General features: G+C 39.1%; 1 protein-coding gene across 3 annotated transcripts in view; it reads left to right on the top strand.

Moving 5' to 3' along the window:
* The window catches only part of CCDC146 (coiled-coil domain containing 146), a 116516-nt gene that overhangs the window by 15213 nt on the left and 82644 nt on the right, over nt 1-18659 (top strand). For all 3 annotated transcript variants that reach the window (XM_040472842.1, XM_040472845.1, XM_040472843.1), the window contains exon 2: nt 1314-1483. In XM_040472842.1, coding sequence (XP_040328776.1) covers nt 1325-1483 — 159 coding nt within the window. In that variant the 5' untranslated portion in view covers nt 1314-1324. The remainder of the gene's footprint in view (nt 1-1313; nt 1484-18659) is intronic.

Here is an 18659-nt window from a genome sequence, read left to right as displayed (position 1 = left end):
TTCATTTTTATTTGAAATAAAGCTAAAATTCACAGGTATGGTCTAATTCTCTGAAGGAGATACTTTTCTGGGATAGTCATTAACATTTTTCATCTGTGAAATGATTGAATGTACATATTTTTACTTATAAACATAAACACATCTAGATTATATAATCAAACCTTTTCAGCTCCTTGAAGATTTAAACAATAAACTGTAATTAATTGCCGAAATCAAAGCACTGTGATGCCTCAATAACAACAGGTTCTTTTAAAACACTGCTTTATGGCACTGAAAAAAAGTATATGTGCATTAAAGGGCCCTGAACTTGGTTTAATGCTCTAGTGTCACCACCTTAATATCCTTAATTTTATTCTTGAGCTTCTGTTTTGTAAGGGACAGTTGAGCACACAAGTAGCAGCAGAGATAGTCAAGGTGGTGGGGAATCGGCCCAAGCTGTGGCCATAGCAGGCAGTTCGGGTATTGAGCAATTAGCCTGTTGTGCAGGTGCACAGGTGTGTGCCTCAGGCAGTGTGGACCACCACAGTGTGTTGGCATTTATTTCCCCAAAACTAATTTGAATTAACTTTTTGTTATATTTTAAGAGTGGAAGTTACAGGTATTTACCCAATCAATGAATAGTGATTGAGTGCCAACTCAAATAAAATTAAGTCTCTGCTCTCATGGAACTTACATTCTATTCATATCACTTTTCTCCAAGTAATGCAACAATAGCCTGCTTTTAAAAATTAGAATTATTGGGGCGCCTGGATGGCTCAGTTGGTTAAGCGTCTGACTTCGGCTCAGGTCACAATCTCACAGTTCGTCGGTTCGAGCCCCGCGTTGGGCTCTGTACTGACAGCTCAGAGACTGGAGCTTGTTTCGGATTCTGTGTCTTCCTCTCTCTCTGCCCCTCCCCTGTTCACACTCTGTCTCTGTATAAAAAATAAATAAACATTAAAAAAAATTAGAATTATTGATCTGAGATGCACCTGGGTAGCCAGAGCCTGGAGCCTGTTTCGGATTCTATGTCTCCCTCTCTCTATGCCCCTCCCCTGCTCACACTCTGTCTTTCTCTCTCTCTCAAAATAAATAAACACTTTTTTAATTTAAAAAAAAAAAAGAATTCTTGATTTGAATGTAGCAATGGAGTGTATCTTTACAACAAAATAGTCTTTATAATAATTTATCCATAGCCGACTTTCCTGACCTATAATTTCATTGGAGGCTAGCTTACTCCAGTTGACTTTTGCTTGCTTTTATTATTTTCCACCCATTTTACTTTATAAGCGATGACATCCCGAAATAGCTGAAAATGGAATGATTTATTTTAGAATTGTGAAAAATGGAAGACAGTACCACAGACACAGAACCAGAAGAGGAAGAGGAAAAAGATGAAAAGGATCAAGAGAACCCCGTTTATGCCATAGCACCCACAATTAACATCCAAGATGAACGGTTGGTTGATTTATCTACAACTCCAGCTTTCATTTGTCTGCACGAGGTATGTTTCTTTTTACGTATTACTATACTAAGACCTGAATCATTATCTACTTAAAATTCAGGTGAAGCTAATATTATTATCAAAATGGTTTATTACATGTCACCTGTAGGCAATATGTATCGTTTGAAGCACTTGAAAATAAAATAATCCCCACCCTCTCTTCCAAAGTCTTATCCTACAATCCTGGATGAATACGGTGGTGTAGGTTCTGACATCTTTATAGCATAATAAATATTTGCATATATACGCTCAGTTAAGTACATTCCATAGGCTTGTAAATGAAATAAAAGGGGAAATTTCTTTCATTATTGAATACACTACATTTACTTCCATAAAATGAACATAAAAGATCTTGACATCCAATGATAGAAAAATACGCATTTACCTAACTAAATGTAGCTAGAGCAGTAGGGCATTAAAATCCACTCTTTCCTATTAGCAGAGAAGCAAAAAGGGAAATAGGATTTTTGTCTGATTTTTGTCTGATTTTCTAACAAAAAAAAAAACCAAGATGAACATTTAGGAAATGCCTCTATACAAGGAGAGGGTTTTTTTTTTTTTAAATAGTAACTGACTATATATGCAACTGTTACCTTGTCATGCTTGAGAACTCTACTTTAGAAAGTATTTTACAGAACATCTGAATTCTGGACATTAACCTTATGTGGATATAACTGAATAAAACATCTAAGTAAGTTGATAGTCGTAATAGAAATAAGGAACCTTCTCTTCTTTCTATCTACCTTTTCCCCATCTATCTCTATCTTTCTAGACCTATGAGTTCTTTTTCTTTTCAGTGGGTTATAATCCATTACTATCATTATTCATTTTGACACTTCAATTGTCCTAGATTTGGCCAGTATACACCTCTTCAAGAAGGCTCACTTGTCCTTTTGACATGACCCTATGATGCTTTGTGTAGTTCTTTACTTTCTGTTATAAGAATATGTTCCAGGCTCATCTTGCATTTTCTTTGCTCTAACCCTGGAATCAGCCATTTCTCAAAGATCCCTGGTTCCTTTTAGTGGAGAAAGATATATTTGCAAACTAAGATCTCAATGCTGGGTATGTCCATTGCTACTGGTCTGTCACTGCTTCTAAGTCCTCTCAGCAGACAGAGCTAGGCAATGGATGCATGAATATATTTATCTACAAACATATCTATTTCTATATCTATATTTACATATTTAAAACCATGAATCCACATCTCTAGTCTCAATATTTTTAAGTGACCAGGGTTCTCTGTTTCTGCTAAAATCTATCATATGTCCAACTTTTTGCAATAGAATTTATACTTTTATACCACTACCCTTAATAATTCTATCAAATAAAATATAAGGCTAAACTAGAGTTTATTTCTACCAAAAGTTATGCTAATAATAAAAATTATGGTCAAGTTTTTTAAGGCACAGATAAATCATGAAAGATTTCTTTTGTACAGTCAAAGGAGAACTCAGGACAACCTCTCCTGCATGTTAGTCTGCAATATAACAATTAAATATCTCAATCTCTCAGCATACATGTATGCATAAATTATAGTTCTTAAACATTGGATATGACCAGCCCCTGATAAGGTGAATACCTTACATTATAATGTCAAAGAACTGTCTTACCTACCCTTTTGAGTGGTGAAAAGTTGTACCAGTAATTAAATCAGTAATTTCATTGCATGACAACTGCTCCTCAAGCCAGCACAATCTTGCAGAATGGTTATTGGTTTCAAACAACTTTATTTCCATAAGAAGCACCACTAAAACTCTTCCTCTTGGCATCTATAGCTTTATTTGCTAATCATTTCAACACTCCTCTAAGATTTATGAGGCTCAACAAAATTTTTAACCTACTTTATATAAGCTTCCCTCCTTGGGTTATCTAAACAGAAGCCTTCTCTGCAGTATAGCAAGAGTTCAGATTGCAACTGAAAGAAAGCAGGCAGAAATTCACTTCCAAAGGTCCAGATGCTTGGCATCACATTGAAAGAACCAGAAGCTGCTTACAGTATTTATTGTTATTAATGCTAGTCACACAACTGGCCCACACTACTGAAATACACAGGGGTCATCATCTCGGTTAACATTGCCTGCAGAATACATTCAGGATGGTTTTCATGGCACTGAGTGATGTGGGCCCAAACTACTTGTGCAATCTAATAACTCACTTAGACTCTCATGATCTTCTGTTTATGCTGCACTCCTTCATAGGGACTCTCCCACATTCAGATGCCTAGGAAACTGGCACATATTCACAAAGCATGATGTAAGGTTACGGCTGTCCAGAAACATGCCTACTCACATTATCTCTTGAAAGATTGTGCCATTCAAACGAAAAGAAATCAAATCAAATACTTGCATAGGCTGTACTTTGCAACCCCTGTGTCTGTTCATACCTTTTAGGACCTTCTAGCTTAATTCCCATGTCTTTGGAGAAACTTTGCCAGCATTTTCTACAAACTCTCAACTATTACAGCATTTGTAGGCTACACCTGTCATGTGTTACTAGGTCTTTAACATATTTATTGAATATCTTCTCATCATGTAATATTTTGCATGGAAAATTTAGAATTCTCCACTGACATTGTGATTATATTAATCAATAAGAACTAACAGGGCAGGAACTACACTGTGTAAATTCAGATTTTGGGATGAAGATTCCAAGTGGTGCTTGGGAATTAAGCCACATGATTTCTGTCAGTAGACTGTGCGGGTTAATGCTAGACATCTGCTTCCCAACTCTGCCATCGCTGCCTATGTATGAGGCCTGACACGCCACAGACTTTCCTTGTCTTATCGAAAATTTGATGCTGCTCTATTTTACTTTTATTTTAAACATTTTTGTTATCCAAAAATATTTTTGTTATCATATACCATACATACAGTGATGCTCACAAATATTCAGTGTACAGCTTGGTTGAATGTTTACATAGTCCTATAACCAATGTGTTCAGAACCAAATTCATCATTCTTCGCCCAATCCTAATTCTCCTCCTGTATTATCTTTGTCAGTTTGAGAGTTAAATACCTCTCTCAATATCTCTTGGATTTATCTGTTCTTCATTCTTGCCATGTTCCCACTCAGATCAAGATCAATGTTTCCTGCAACTGGGGGGCAGGGGGTGTCCCTTGAGCCTCTTGCCAGTCACCCTAGACACTATAGGCATTCACAGGCATAAAGCATATCAAAGGTTACTATTCTGTAGAAGCTTAATTGGGGGGGGAGTTGAAATATTAAATATCAACAAAAAGCAACATATCATTGTGAAACTGGAAGGTGCAATTAGAGTTACTAGAATTGAATGGAAGGAATAATCATTGTGGGAATGAGGTGATCTGGAAAAAGCTTTTTGGAGGAGTAGGACATGAGAGGGGACATTTCTGCCATATCCATGGTGTTCACTATGAACCCAATTTTCTGTCCTTAGGCTTTGCCCACACCCCTACGTGCACGTACTGGGAATATCTTTCCCAGATGACCCCAAGGCACCTTGAGCTAAACATGCTCAGAACTAAAGTCATTATTCTTCTCCCAAACCTAGTTTTCTTCCTGTATTCTATCAATTGGTTCTCTTAAACATCTATTAAATTTGTCTCTGTTCCATTCCTGCCATATCACCAATTAGAATGGCATTTCAGTGATCATGATAAGATGTAAGGAGACACTGAATCAAGGCAGGGGCAGTGGGGAAAAGGACAGAATATATATAGGAGAGATATTAAGGAAGTAGAAAATGCTGGACTTAGTGTCTAAATGGATGGGGGGAGTGGAGTGAGAAAGAAGAAAAAGTCTGAACTGATGCTTGGATTTCCGATTTAGGAAAGTGGCTGGAATATGACATTCTAAGTGACAGAGAATTCAGAAGAAACAGGCCTGAAAGGAATGTCCAATATGTGGGTCATGAACTTCCCAGGGAAGTTCTTGGGCTGGATATCTAGACATAACAGGTTCTCAATAGTATTCAGATTGCCTTCTGAAAAAATTGCACATTACTTTTTATGTATATTTAACGGCACCTTTTACCATGGCCATCGTTTAATTCCCTAGTCACATGTTCAAAAGATACTTTCTCATTTGTTATACATTTTGTTCTCCTAAGACTCGTAACAGATTAAATAATCCTAGGAATTTTTAATAAAAAAGTTTCAAGTAGTTACTGAAAACATTGGTGATTTTCTGATGCTACCAAAGCTTCCTTCATCTTCTAGGCTTGACCCCCTATCAGTACTAAGGAGTTTCCTGAGATAATCTGTAATGAAATTTAAAATTTTTTCACGAATGAAAATGATCCCTATTTCTTTCATACATGAATTAATCAAGTAACTGCTTACAAAGATGAAAACATAAGATCCCCACACTCAAGGAACTTAATCAACATAGTTTTAAGTGTGTAATTTAATTCTCATAGGGATTCTATAAGGAGTAGGAATTTTAAGATATTATTTTTATCTTAAAGTTCTAAAAATGTTGACACTTGCTGGGTTGCACAAGCAGACAGATGCAGAACCACAGAAGGAACGCTATCTCCTGTGTCCTACCTTAGCGCACATCTCATCTGATGACATTCTTCACTTGACATTCATACATTTAAACACTACTCTTTTAGGATTTTACAAATTGGCTTTTCAAGTAAACTGTATATTAAAAGAAAAAATAAAGATAAATATTTAATGTTCTATTTAAATATTTCTCCTTAGCTTCCTTCTCCTTTTCTTAGTTATCACACTTTATTAATAGCTGTACACAGAGGATATGCATTAAAAAAAACTACTAAATTTCTTTTTTAAATCTTTCTACAAGTCTTGCTATTGTTGGCCTGTGTTCACTTTTCCTTTAGATATCCAGGCAGCCTTGCAAGAATAATTTTTCAAGATCTTTTTTTGGCTGTCAAGAAACTTTAAACAGACTGATAATTTATTAAATAATACAGATAGGTTCATGTTTCCCATAAAGTTTTTGGTTTTTGTTTTAGTCTGACAGTCAGGTGGAAATTTTAAAATCTTTCCAGTATGGAAAAAGACTTTGGGAGGTGCCTGGAATGCACTTAAACATTTGGGATATTGACATGGCTGATACCTATTTACAAAGATTAAAGGTTTATATGAGGATCGTAAGAATACAAGCCATATTCCACTTTGCAAAGTAGATTAACACCCTTAAATTCAATCAGCAAAATTGTACACTGCAGGAGTCCAGGGACACAGAAAAGAAAGTTCCATGTTAGGGGATCCTTATACTTGGCACTTTTATCAATTTTTTTATTAAATTTTTTTAATGTGTACTTTACTTTTGAGAGAGAGAGACAGAGTGTGAGCGGGTGAGGGGCAGAGAGAGAGGGAGACACAGAATCAGAAGCAGACTCCAGACTCTAAGCTGTCAGCAGAGACTGACGCAGGGCTCGAACCCACCAACTGCAAAATCGTGACCTGAGCTGAAGTCGGACGTTTAACCAACCAAGCCACCCAGGTGCCCCATCCTTGGCACTTTTAAAAATGAAAAACATTAAGATTGATTCTGGCCAGGAATCTGAGGTATTGTTGGAAAACTCTGCTATCTGAACAGGCTGTGATCAAGTGAGAGTCAGAAAAGAGTTGAAAATCGGGGACAAAAACAATTGGTAGCTCCTCTGCCTCCTTTTGGAGATTATTTTCCTTTACTCATTCTGAAAATCTTTATTGAGCATGGAGCACAGGCTAGACTTAGGGCTGGGAACCAGAGGAAAATGCCACAGCGGCCTTGCCCCAAGCAGCTCATCCGACCCTTTATCTGTGTGGTTAATTGTCCTTAATTTCCCTTTCTCTTTTTTGATTCTTTTACAGACATAATGAGGACCTAGCTTGTGTATGTGTGCCTGCTTGTGTTTATTTTTCATTATATGTTTAATAAAATTTGAATGACCTCTATTTTTCTTTGATTCTTTGCTAAACTGTTGTAGCAAAACGATTAAATATTAGAAATAATAATCTATATTCAGATGCTTGTTTTTTTAGTTGTCACTGCAAATGGATGTTGCTTTCTATTTTTTAAATATATTTATGTATTTTTGAGAGAGAGAGAGAGAGAGAGAGAGAGAGAGAGAGAGAGAGAGAGCGCACAAGCAAGGGAGGGACAGGGAGAGAGGGAGACACAGAATCTGAAGCAGGCTTCAGGCTCTGAGCTGTCAGCACAGAGCCCGATGCGGGGCTCGAACTCATGAACCGTGAGGTCATGACCTGAGCCAAAGTCAGACACTTAACTGACTGAGCCACCCAGGTGCCCCAGATGTTGCTTTTTAAAATAAGGATTAGGAAGAAATACTTAATGGTATAGTTTTCTCCTTTGAGAAAGGTCTTGAGAGATAAAGTAAGTTGGCTTTTGAAAGCTTGTGGCTCTCAGTAGAGAATGTGCATCTTGTGAAACAGTACCTTCAGAAACCCAAGAACTATTTGAATATACATTTGACTTTGAACAACATGGGGATCAGGGGTGCCAATCCTCCTGCACATTTGAAAATCTACATATAGCTTGGCTCCCCCCAAATTTAACTACTAATAGCCTACTGCTGGCCTTACTAATGACATAGTTGATGAACACATATTTTGCATTATATGTATTATACACTGTATTCTTACAATAAAGTAAATTAGAGAAAAAGAATGTTATTAAGAAAATCATGGAAGAGAGAATACATTACAAGCACCTTACTGTGTTTATTGAAAAACTCCATGTGTAAGTGGACCCACACAGTTCAAACTGATATTACAGCATGTGACAGGATTTCTTTCCATTTTAAGACTCAATAATATTCCATTGTATGTATATACCACATTTTGTGTATCCATTCATCTGTCTATGGACACTTGGGTGATTTCCACCTCTTGGCTATTGTGAATAATGTTGCTATCAACAGGTGTACAAATATCTCTTCAAGATCCTCGCTTTCAATTCTTTTGAAGATATACCTACAAGTAGGATTGCCAGATCACGAATCCTGTGTTTTCTGATCTTGTTATCATTGCTAAAGTGCTCTCCGTAGAGGCTGTAATAATTTATATTTCCAGAAACAATAAATGAATGTGTCTTTACTCACACCAGCACTGTGTGCTATCTAACTTTTTGACCTTTGTCACTCTGGGGCTGTCCCTAGTTATTTGGTACTTGGCATGGGGCAGGGGTAGGAGTGTGGGGGTGTAGTGATAAGGGAAAGTGTATAGTGGCCTGAATGTGAGAACCTAATAAGGAGCCAGTTGAGAGTGTGGACTCTGGATTGGCTGGTTTGCATTTGAAAGTATACCTCTGGAAGGAGGATTCCTCTCAAAGCGGGGGAGGGGGACAATAAGGGAGGCAGGAGTCCAAGGCAAGGTGACTCAGGCATATTATCAGGTTGTCTAGAACAAGGTGTATCCGGCCAATGTAGTCACATAGTGCAAATGTCAAAGCGGCAACTCTACAGAAGCTAGAAGCATGGATACTACAAAGACCCATTTGTAGTTCTTTTTTTGTGAATTCTATTCACATTTTCTTTCCATTTTTCTGTTGTGTAGGTTTTTTTTTTCTTATAGATTCATAGAAACTCTTTATACATTTAGAAAACAGGCCTTTGTGTGTAATATGCATTGCTAAAGTCTTTCAGTTTGTTGGGTTTCTTTTGAGTTAGCTTAAGGTGGTTTCTCTTTATGTGGAAATTTATTTATTTGGGCGGGAATTTATTTCTTAATGTGCTTTTCTTTTACAGCTTCAGATTCCATGTCATACTTTAAGAAGATCTTTGTTACTCTGAGATGATAAATTTGTTTCCTGTGTTTTCTCCTAGCATGTTGATAGTTTGAGTCATCATATTTTAACCTTTGTTCCATCGGGCATTTATGGTGCCGTAAGGGCAAACAGAAAGGAGATGCCAGCAGCACGCTTAGAATCTAATGCCACGTCCAATGTCTTCTGAGGCAAAAGTTCTTTACCTATCCCAGCCCATCCATACCCAGCGGACGCAAACAGGTACACCAGGGTGCATCAGAGATACGAAACCAGGAGGTATAAGAATTACCTGACATCAAACCTCAGATTAAATGAATAGAGACTAGGGGCACGTGGGTGGCTCAGTTGGTTAAGTGTCTGCCTTCGGCTCAGGTCATGATCTCATGGTTCCTGAGTTTGAGCCCTGCATCGGGCTAGTTGCTGTCAGTGCAGAGCCTACTTCGGATGCTCTGCCTCCCTCTCTTTCTCTGCCCCTTCCCTGCTGGTTCTCTCTCTCTCTCTCTCAAAAATAAATAAAAACATTTTTTTAAAAATTTAAAAAAAGAGAGACTATGCCATCTGAAAAGACTATGTCTAAGAATCAACAGGCTTAAAATACCTTAAATCTTAATGGCTTGGAAAAGAAAATCTCTGATCGGTGAGGGTGGGGGAATGGTTCCATAAAAATGGGTCTTTGTTCTAGCCATGCATGTCCTAGCCATGCAACCTTGAGCAATTCAATCTGGTTCTCTGCGTCTCATTTTACACTAATAGTACATTTCTCAGCATATTAGCCTTCAGGGGTACCTCAGTGTCTACCCTGGTGGCAGACAGTTTTTTAAGCTGCTTCTGTCACTCGTTTCTAGTGGAAACCTTACACAGAAGTACACTATGTAAAGCAGATTTGGATGTAGGGATGCAGAGGGGAAGGATGCAGAGGGGAAGGTCCCTTTCACATCTCCTGTCACCACCGGCATCACTGGGGAAACCCCATGCTCTGTACAGATAGTTTGTGAGCTGAATAAAACTGAGCTCTTTCCCACCTTAAAATCCATCTCAGCACAGCCTAAAGGAAACACAGATCTGCCTCCAGAAAGCCTTGGAAAGCACTCTGATTGTACAGAGCGCTCCTTGGAGAACAGAGGAGAGAGTTCCACGGCATGTCATGCAGCAAAACCTCCTAAAATTCCTCGTCACAGCACATGCCTCTCCCACACGCCTCTAAGCCCCTCTTTAAAAACTTCCCTAGAAATTGTTTCCCTACCCGCAAGCTGTTTTTTTTCCCCTCCCTATCTCCACCCATCCTCTCCTTGATATCTTTGGTCATTTCATTATTTTGTAAAACAGTCTTCAGGGTTCCTTCCAATTTTCCTTCTCACCCTGTATCCCATTATCACCTCACAGACTCAGGCACAGAACTGAGCAATCAGGAGGTGGCAGGGGAGATAGTAGGTACTGTACTTAAATTTGAATTTTTCCTTCCCTTAGATTTTCTTGCCTAAGATTAAGTGTCACCTCCTTGACCATACAGGAAAATTCCTTTACAGTCTCCACCATTCCTTTCTTCTTTTTGTTACTGTCCCCGGTCACAGACCCCATGCTCCAGCCAAGTTAGACACATGATTGTTTTCTGAACTAGCTCGTGATTTTCCAGCCTGCTGATTGATGCCTTTGCTCATTCCATACCCAGCCCAGAAGTGGTCTCCTTCACATTTCTGGGCTTCATTGTTCTCATCTTTCAAGGAAAGCTCAGATCCTATCTTTTTCTTCAAGCATCCCTCTTCCTGACAAAGTGTCATCACTTTTGCTGTTGTCAGTTCCCTGGATAGTGCCTGTACCTTATCCCACTTACCATTTTCTTTCCTGTGTTTTAAACTAGTAGCCTTAGGAACATTGAAAGCAGGAAGCCTATGCTGTTTGTCTTGATATTCCTAGCAAACTCTTAATTAGCTTACCATCTTGTGTGTAGCCAAGTCATTTTCAAAGAATGAATATTCATAGTAACTAGTTAGAGCCTTCTACTAAAAAAACCTCACAAAACACACACACACACACACACACACACACACACACACACACACACACACTACTGAATCACTATTTTACAAAGCAAACTTAAAGAGGAAATGTCTTCCAACTTTCTGAATGCATTTAACCACATCGAGTCTACCTAAAACTTCAGAGATTTAAATGTCTAAAGTTAGAAATACCATGCCAGGTTACAATCGTCATGCATCTATATGAATTTTATTTTTGCTGGCTGAGCCCCCAAACAGATATGTAGTGGGGAGGCAATGATTTTCAAATATTTTTTTTGAAAACAAACCTGTCCTTTAAGTGAAGTTTAAGGTGGACTCCCAAGATATGAAATTAAGTCAGAACTATTTACTAGGCGAGCAGTGTTTCATACATCATACACTCTCCTGGCTTCTTCCTACCCTTGCTTTTTTTGGCATTCATGAACTATGTCTGCAGAACTTTAGGGACACAGTTTGAGAAGCTCTACTCTAGTTGTTCAACATGTTAAACACAACTCTGTATTCATCATACAAATGTCAGTCTTCCTGTCCATCTTGCATAGCTACCCATGCTATGAGAGCCTCTGTAGATTTGCAATCGTTGACTTGATCAGATAAAGAGAAAATTTTTACTTGAATATGGAACAGAAATAGAAAGTCACCATCACTAACACCATTCATTCGTAAGTGATGTTTACATTTTTAAAGAATTATTTTATGTAACAAATGAAAATAAGAACTTTGGCATTTACATGAGAGATCTTTTGGCTCCCAAAGAACTTACAAAGTGCTTTGTACTTAAGCAGAATGTTTTCATCAGTGAATTCTGCCATGTAACCATGGAAGTAAAATAGTGTTTGGAGAGCATAGAATATTTGTTTGGCCTTTTCTGTCAGAGTTGTTATAAATTCTGACTTCGCTGCAGGAAGAAAATAAATTTTAACTGCTAGGTTAAGTAGGGACATTAACACCCTTGAAAATGTATTAATTTTTAAAATATCTCCTGTCACCAGAATATTATGTAATTGTGTTGTTAAGATACAAAAAAAAAAAAATATGCCTCACCTTAAATTGAGATTTAATTGGAAACATTTTCCACTTGAAAAATTCACATAGCAAGTCAGAGCAGGGGTGATACTGAAATTTACTTATGAGTGTACTTTACCACGGAATCACCATAGGTAATTTGTCATGGAAAATTAGCCCATTTCATGAGAAATATACCAAGAAAGCCAGGAAAGCTGAAAATGGGTAATGGTCTACAGATGATCAACAAGTTTTAGGGAACAGAGGTTGGTTTAATTGTTGGGCTTTTTTTTTCAGGGAAGTCTTTAGTTAAGTGTAAAACATTACCTCCCTATTGCAACATTACTCACAGCAGAGAAAACATTGGAAATGCTCCAAGGAAAGTGTCCAGCACAAGACTGGCACTCAGCATGTGACAGCTGCTTATCATTATTAGAATTCAGAAGGAAGAATCTCTAAACAAAAATTAAAAAAGTTTACTTAATTAACTGGTAAAATTTTGATACTACAGTTACTGAATGGGAAATAAATGTAAGCAAACAGTTTCGTGGACCCGTCTTTGGATAAACTTGTACATAAGCACAAACTATTTGCTTCTTGCAGGAAATGAGAAAGCCAATTTCCAGAGATAGAAACTGAACAAGTTTTCAAATTCTGCATGATTCCCAAATAAGATGAGCCTTTGTATAAGGCCTTTTGTAAGAGAGAAGCAATTTGTCTTAAATGGCATCATACTGAATTACTTGAGAAAACTTTGAATGCTAGAGATTAGACTCAGATTTTGAGAGTTTATATAATTATTATTTAGAAAAAGTCTCATTCAAAATACTTTGATAAACATATAGCATCATGCTATACACATAGTAGGCAAATAATAAATATTTCTATTAAAATAATAAACATAAATGTAATATCAAGTATTTTAAGAGGCTAAGACAAAAAAGCTACTTATTTTTAAATATGATTTTTTTGGAAGAATTTATATTCTGAGAGGTATAGTGTGGGTTTCCTTCTGAAAATCGCTAATAAAATAATGCAGATCTTTTTGAGATACCTTGTGATGTCTAGGAAGATGCTGATCACAAGTTAGCTAGATCATAGTTTTCGTTTTGGTTTACCCCTGGGACTTTAGGTGAGCAAAAGTGCAGAGACAGAATTGAATATGGACATGGAAAGAGCAGGCTGCTGACCTGACAGCAGTTGTCAAGGAGTAAAAGGAGCAAAGGAGAAGGAGCCAGGCTATGGGCTTGTGGAGGAAAAGAGAGACAGGAAAGAAATATTCCAGTTCAAGGAATAACAGCAGCATGAATCCATAGAATTTGTTACAGGGGATTTAAAGAAAGCTATCTGAAGTTCTTTTACGTCAGTCTATTTTATTTTTTTAAGTTTATTTATTTATTTTGAGAGAGCTCAAGCGAGAGCAGGGGAGGGGAAGAGAAAGAGGGAGAGAGAAAGAATCCCAAGCAGGCTCTGTACTGTCAGTGCAGAGCCTGATGTGAGGCTCAAACTGATGAACCGTGAGATCATGACCTGAGCTGAAATCAAGAGTCAGATGCTTAACTGAATGAGCCACCCAGGAGTCCCAATGTCAGTCTGTTTTAAATAGCATTGTTCAGGGGCGCCTGGGTGGCGCAGTCGGTTAAGCGTCCCACTTCAGCCAGGTCACGATCTCGCGGTCCGTGAGTTCGAGCCCCGCGTCAGGTTCTGGGCTGATGGCTCAGAGCCTGGAGCCTGTTTCCGATTCTGTGTCTCCCTCTCTCTCTGCCCCTCCCCCGTTCATGCTCTGTCTCTCTCTCTCTGTCCCAAAAATAAATAAACGTTGAAAAAAAAAATTAAAAAAAAATAAAAAAAAATAAATAGCATTGTTCAGGGGTGCCTGGGTGGCTCAGTCATTTGAGCGTCCGACTTCAGCTCAGGTCATGATCTCACGGTTTGTGGGTTCGAGCCCCGTGTCAGGCTCTGTGCTGACTGCTCAGAGCCTGCAGCCTGCTTCAGATTCTGTCTCTGGCTCTCTCTGCCCCTCCCCCACTTGTGCTCTGTCTCTCTGTCCCTAAAATAAACATTAAAAAAATTAAAATACATAAATAAATAAATAGCATTGTTCAAAATATGGTAGCTATTGGCTCATGGTGATTTTTTTTTTTTGTATTGACTTTTGACTCTATGAGCTGCATATCTATTTTATTTCAGTGGGCAGGTTTCCTTGCGTATTATAGCATGTGTTACAAATAGCATACATAAGCCTGCATGTGTATCATACATGTTCATCAGTGTGTGTATGTGTGCAAACACACACAAGGGGAACCTACCCATATACAGAGGACTACACTCATTTCCAGCTTGACCCAACATTAAGTAAAAATTGCCTGTCAGATTCATTTATAGCCATTCTAGTGTTAACACTTTGAAAGCCATTAGAAACAGAAGATTTTGGTTATTGCTAACTGGGATAACTTTTGGAAAATGTTTTTGAAAGAAACAAGCCTTGAGATCATTAATGTCTCTAAAATAAAGAGTAAGGATACCTGGGTGGCTCAGTCAGTTAAGTGTCTGACTTCGGCTCAGGTCATGATCTCATGATTCATGGGCTTCGAGCCCTGCATCAGGCTCTGTGCTGACAGCTCAGAGCCTGGAGCCTGCTTTGGATTCTGTGTCTCCCTCTCTTTTTGCCCCTCCTCTGCTCATGCTCTGCCCCTCTCTCTCTCAAAAGTAAATAATGAAAAAACAATTTTTAAATAAAGAGTAAAACCAGTCTCTGCTTAACTAAAGGTTTATAATCATAGCAAACTAGTACCCTAATGATTTAAAATGACCATACGTGATTACTCAGAGTTCAGCATTACACTGTTAACAAAGAACATTTTTGGTCTGTGGCCTAGTTCATAATTCTCTTGCTATATATATATATATATGTATATACACACACATACACACACACACACACATAAACACACCGTATCCTACATCACAGCACTCCAACTTCACAAGGTGCTGTGTCCCAGAAGATGCAGTATCTGAGACTTCAATAGGGGACCCTCCTCCCTTCTCTGTGAAGTGACAGCCTAAGTCACAAGCAATGATTTATAGAATACCATTTACAGAATACAGTAGTCGCTTATAAGACATGTAGTAATTTGGGGCATATGGGTAGCTCAGTCAGTTAAGCATTTGACTCTTGATTTCAGCTCAGGTTATGATCTCACAGTTTGTGACTTTGAGCCCCTTGTCAGGCTCTGTGCTGACAGTGCAGAGCCTGCTTGGCACTCTCTCTCTCTCTCCCAATCTCTCTGCCCCTCCCTTGCTCTCTCTCTCTCTCTCTCTCTCTCTCTCAAAATAAATAAATAATAAACATTAAAAAAAAGACATCTAGTTTCTCAACAAAATACTGTTGCTGACAGAAGCAAGAAAAAGCACATCTAAATCTAAAATAATCTAGAGAAAGTTGTGATTCCAGTGGGAATAAATCTCTGCCCTCTCCATAAGGCAGCAGCCCTGTGACCTCTATAAATGACCTAGTTCTAGGGTGGGCAGGGTGGGGGAATGCTGGTTCCTCCTTATCTCCAACTTTTCTTCTGTGAAAGTCTTTGCTCCATGTACACTTACTAGGTTATGTCATTGAGGCCCATGATTGCCTTACCATCTACATTCTCGTATTTCTAAATATAGACCTGCATTTCTGAACCCTAGATATCTTCTCCGTACATCATGCTCTCAAAATGCCATCCGCTGGGATGGATTATCGATCTCTGAGCTTAGAATGTTCAAAACTGCTGATCGCCACCCCTCACCCCATGCCAGCTACCAGACACGTTCTCCCTGCAGCCTTCCCCACCTCAGTGAACAGCAGCTCCGTCCCTCACAGTTGCTCAGGCCAAAGTCCTGTCATTTTCTGATCTTTTCACCATCCACCCTCCCACCCCCTCTCAACGCCCCCCCCCACCCCCGCCCCCACCGATCTCTGGTCAGCAAATTCTGTCAGCTTTGCCTGCAGGACTTACTGCCCTGCAACCTCCGTGGTGCACATCTCTCTCCAAGATCATTGCAAACACTGTCAGATGACTGTTTGTGATTCAGTCGTATTCTCTACTTAACAACCAGAGTGGCCCTTTTCAAAGTGGGTGAGATCATGTACCTCCTCTAGTCAAAACCCTTAGGGCTTTTACCTATGTGGAGGAAAAGGCAGAATTCTTACCATGACTTTTAAGGTCTAGATGGTCTGGCAGCTGCCACACCACCCCAGCTCCCCAGCTCCTCTGATCTCATCTTCCAACCCCCCTCCGTCTTAGACTGTCTGCTTTTCCTACACTGGCCTCCTGGCGGACCCTAAAACAGGCCAAGCACCTTTGCACCTGATGCTCCTTTGGCCTGGATATCTTCTCCCAGCTATCTGTCTGGCTCATTCTCTCATATCTTTAAGACTGTTCAAATGTCACCTCTTCAGGGAGGTCTCCCCAGACTGCCTATGTAAAATAGAATCCTTCCTCTCATACTCCTTATATCCCTTATCCTGTTTAATTTTTATGGCATTTTAATATATTGTTTATTTATTCGTCTCCTCTGATAAGATATAAACTCCCTGACTACAGGGTTTTGGTAACTGATGTATCTCTGACTTCCTAAAACACATGGTATACACTCAGTAAATGCTTTTTTTTTTTTAACGTTTATTTATTTTTGAGACAGAGAGAGACAGAGCATGAACGGGGGAGGGGCAGAGAGAGAGGGAGACACAGAACCGGAAGCAGGCTCCAGGCTCTGAGACATCAGCCCAGAGCCCGACGAGGGGCTCGAACTCACGGACCGTGAGATCGTGACCTGAGCTGAAGTCGGATGCTTAACCGACTGAGCCACCCAGGCGCCCCAGTAAATGCTTTTTTGAATGAATTACACCTGAATCCACTTCAACATTTCTATCTCCACAAGGCTTTACTTTCCAAGACATTTCTGGCTTCTTTTTTTAGTTAGCATGAGCTGCTGTCGAAACTAGGTTTTCGTTAACTAATCAAATGAACTATTAGAAGCAAACACCTCTGCTCAAGCTAGCCCACAGAATCCAGAACTTCTGGTAAATATACATACCCATGTCAATAGATCCGGTCTCATCTGAAATTCTGTTTTTTGCTTCCTTAGTCAAGCAACCTCAAAATCTGTCCCCACATGTATTCCCCAGCTTTCTGCTGATAAAAATTCGCAAATTTGTATAAAGGCTTCTCCTCCAATTTGACATCATAATTTACATGAGAGTATGCCCTGGTTACAGGTCTGGAGAGGCTGAGGAGTGGGATGAAGGAGCCTCACGGAGAATAAGATCTCTTCCTCAGAAGAGAAAGCAACACTCTTGCAACAGGATGAGCCTCCTCAGTGTGGGGAGAGGGGCCACTTCAAGGAGCAAAGGTGGCTCATTCACATTTGGGAATTCAGGGGAGTTCTCCAAGTATACCCAATTTCCCTCATTTCTATTCTCACTTCCAACTCTTCCCAATCAGTAAACAAAAGAAACCTGGCATAAATACGATTCAGTAGACATTGCATTTTGGCAAGACACAGGATGAAATTAGTTGGGATTCAGCCAACTCTCTTGTCACCTCTGGGGAGAGGGAGGAGATTGGAATTAAAGGTGGTCTAGAAAGGGGTCTTTAGTCTCATTGTAATTTTTTTAAATTAAACCATTCATGAATTTGGTATGATTAAAATTAATTTCAAAATTATAATATGGTATAAGAAGTATGAAAAAAACACTTTTTTTTCTTTAGGAACACGGGTAGAACAATCACGGTCTGTTCTGGTACTGCCATGCGTGGTGTGGACCCAGAGGCACGGTCCCAGAACCCCTTCTAAATTAGAGGTTTGCCAGTGTATGTATGTACCCAGTCTATAGTATATCTGATCCTCTCTTGCCAACTTTCCCCCTGTCTTCAACCACTTCTCACCTGTGTTCACAATCTCCCAAATCCTCAGATTTGACAGTATCTGCTCCTTCCCCAGTTATAACTCCAGCTTCCTCAGACTACAGCTCTCTTTGGTAACATATTTATGAACCACTTTGAATAACAACACTGTCACAAATTGGCTTTACATCCTAGCCAAACAGATTGATTTCAAGGTAGAACCCAGACAATTGTTGAATAATGTACATATAATAAGGAATATATAGGATGGTACAGGACCGAAGAAGAGGGGTACCAACCCCCTCCTAATGTTACCAGAACAGAATGCCCAAAAGAGATAACTATTTAGGAGAAGGGAGAGGAGGATGGGGAGAAGGTGATACATATATATGTTCTAGGTGCTTCGTATGTTATCCTCTCAATAACTCTATTGGGCAGATTCTACTGTTATCCATTTAAAAATTTTGTTTATTAAATGTTTTTATTTATTTTTGAGAGAGAGAGAGAGAGAGAGAGAGAGAGAGAGAGAGAGAGAGAGAG

The sequence above is a fragment of the Herpailurus yagouaroundi genome, unplaced genomic scaffold (assembly GCF_014898765.1).
Source record: "Herpailurus yagouaroundi ecotype Mexico unplaced genomic scaffold, PumYag 100, whole genome shotgun sequence".
Classification (NCBI taxonomy): domain Eukaryota; kingdom Metazoa; phylum Chordata; class Mammalia; order Carnivora; family Felidae; genus Herpailurus; species Herpailurus yagouaroundi.
The sequence above is the reverse complement of the archived record's forward strand: the minus strand, read 5'-3'. Positions and strand labels throughout refer to the sequence as shown.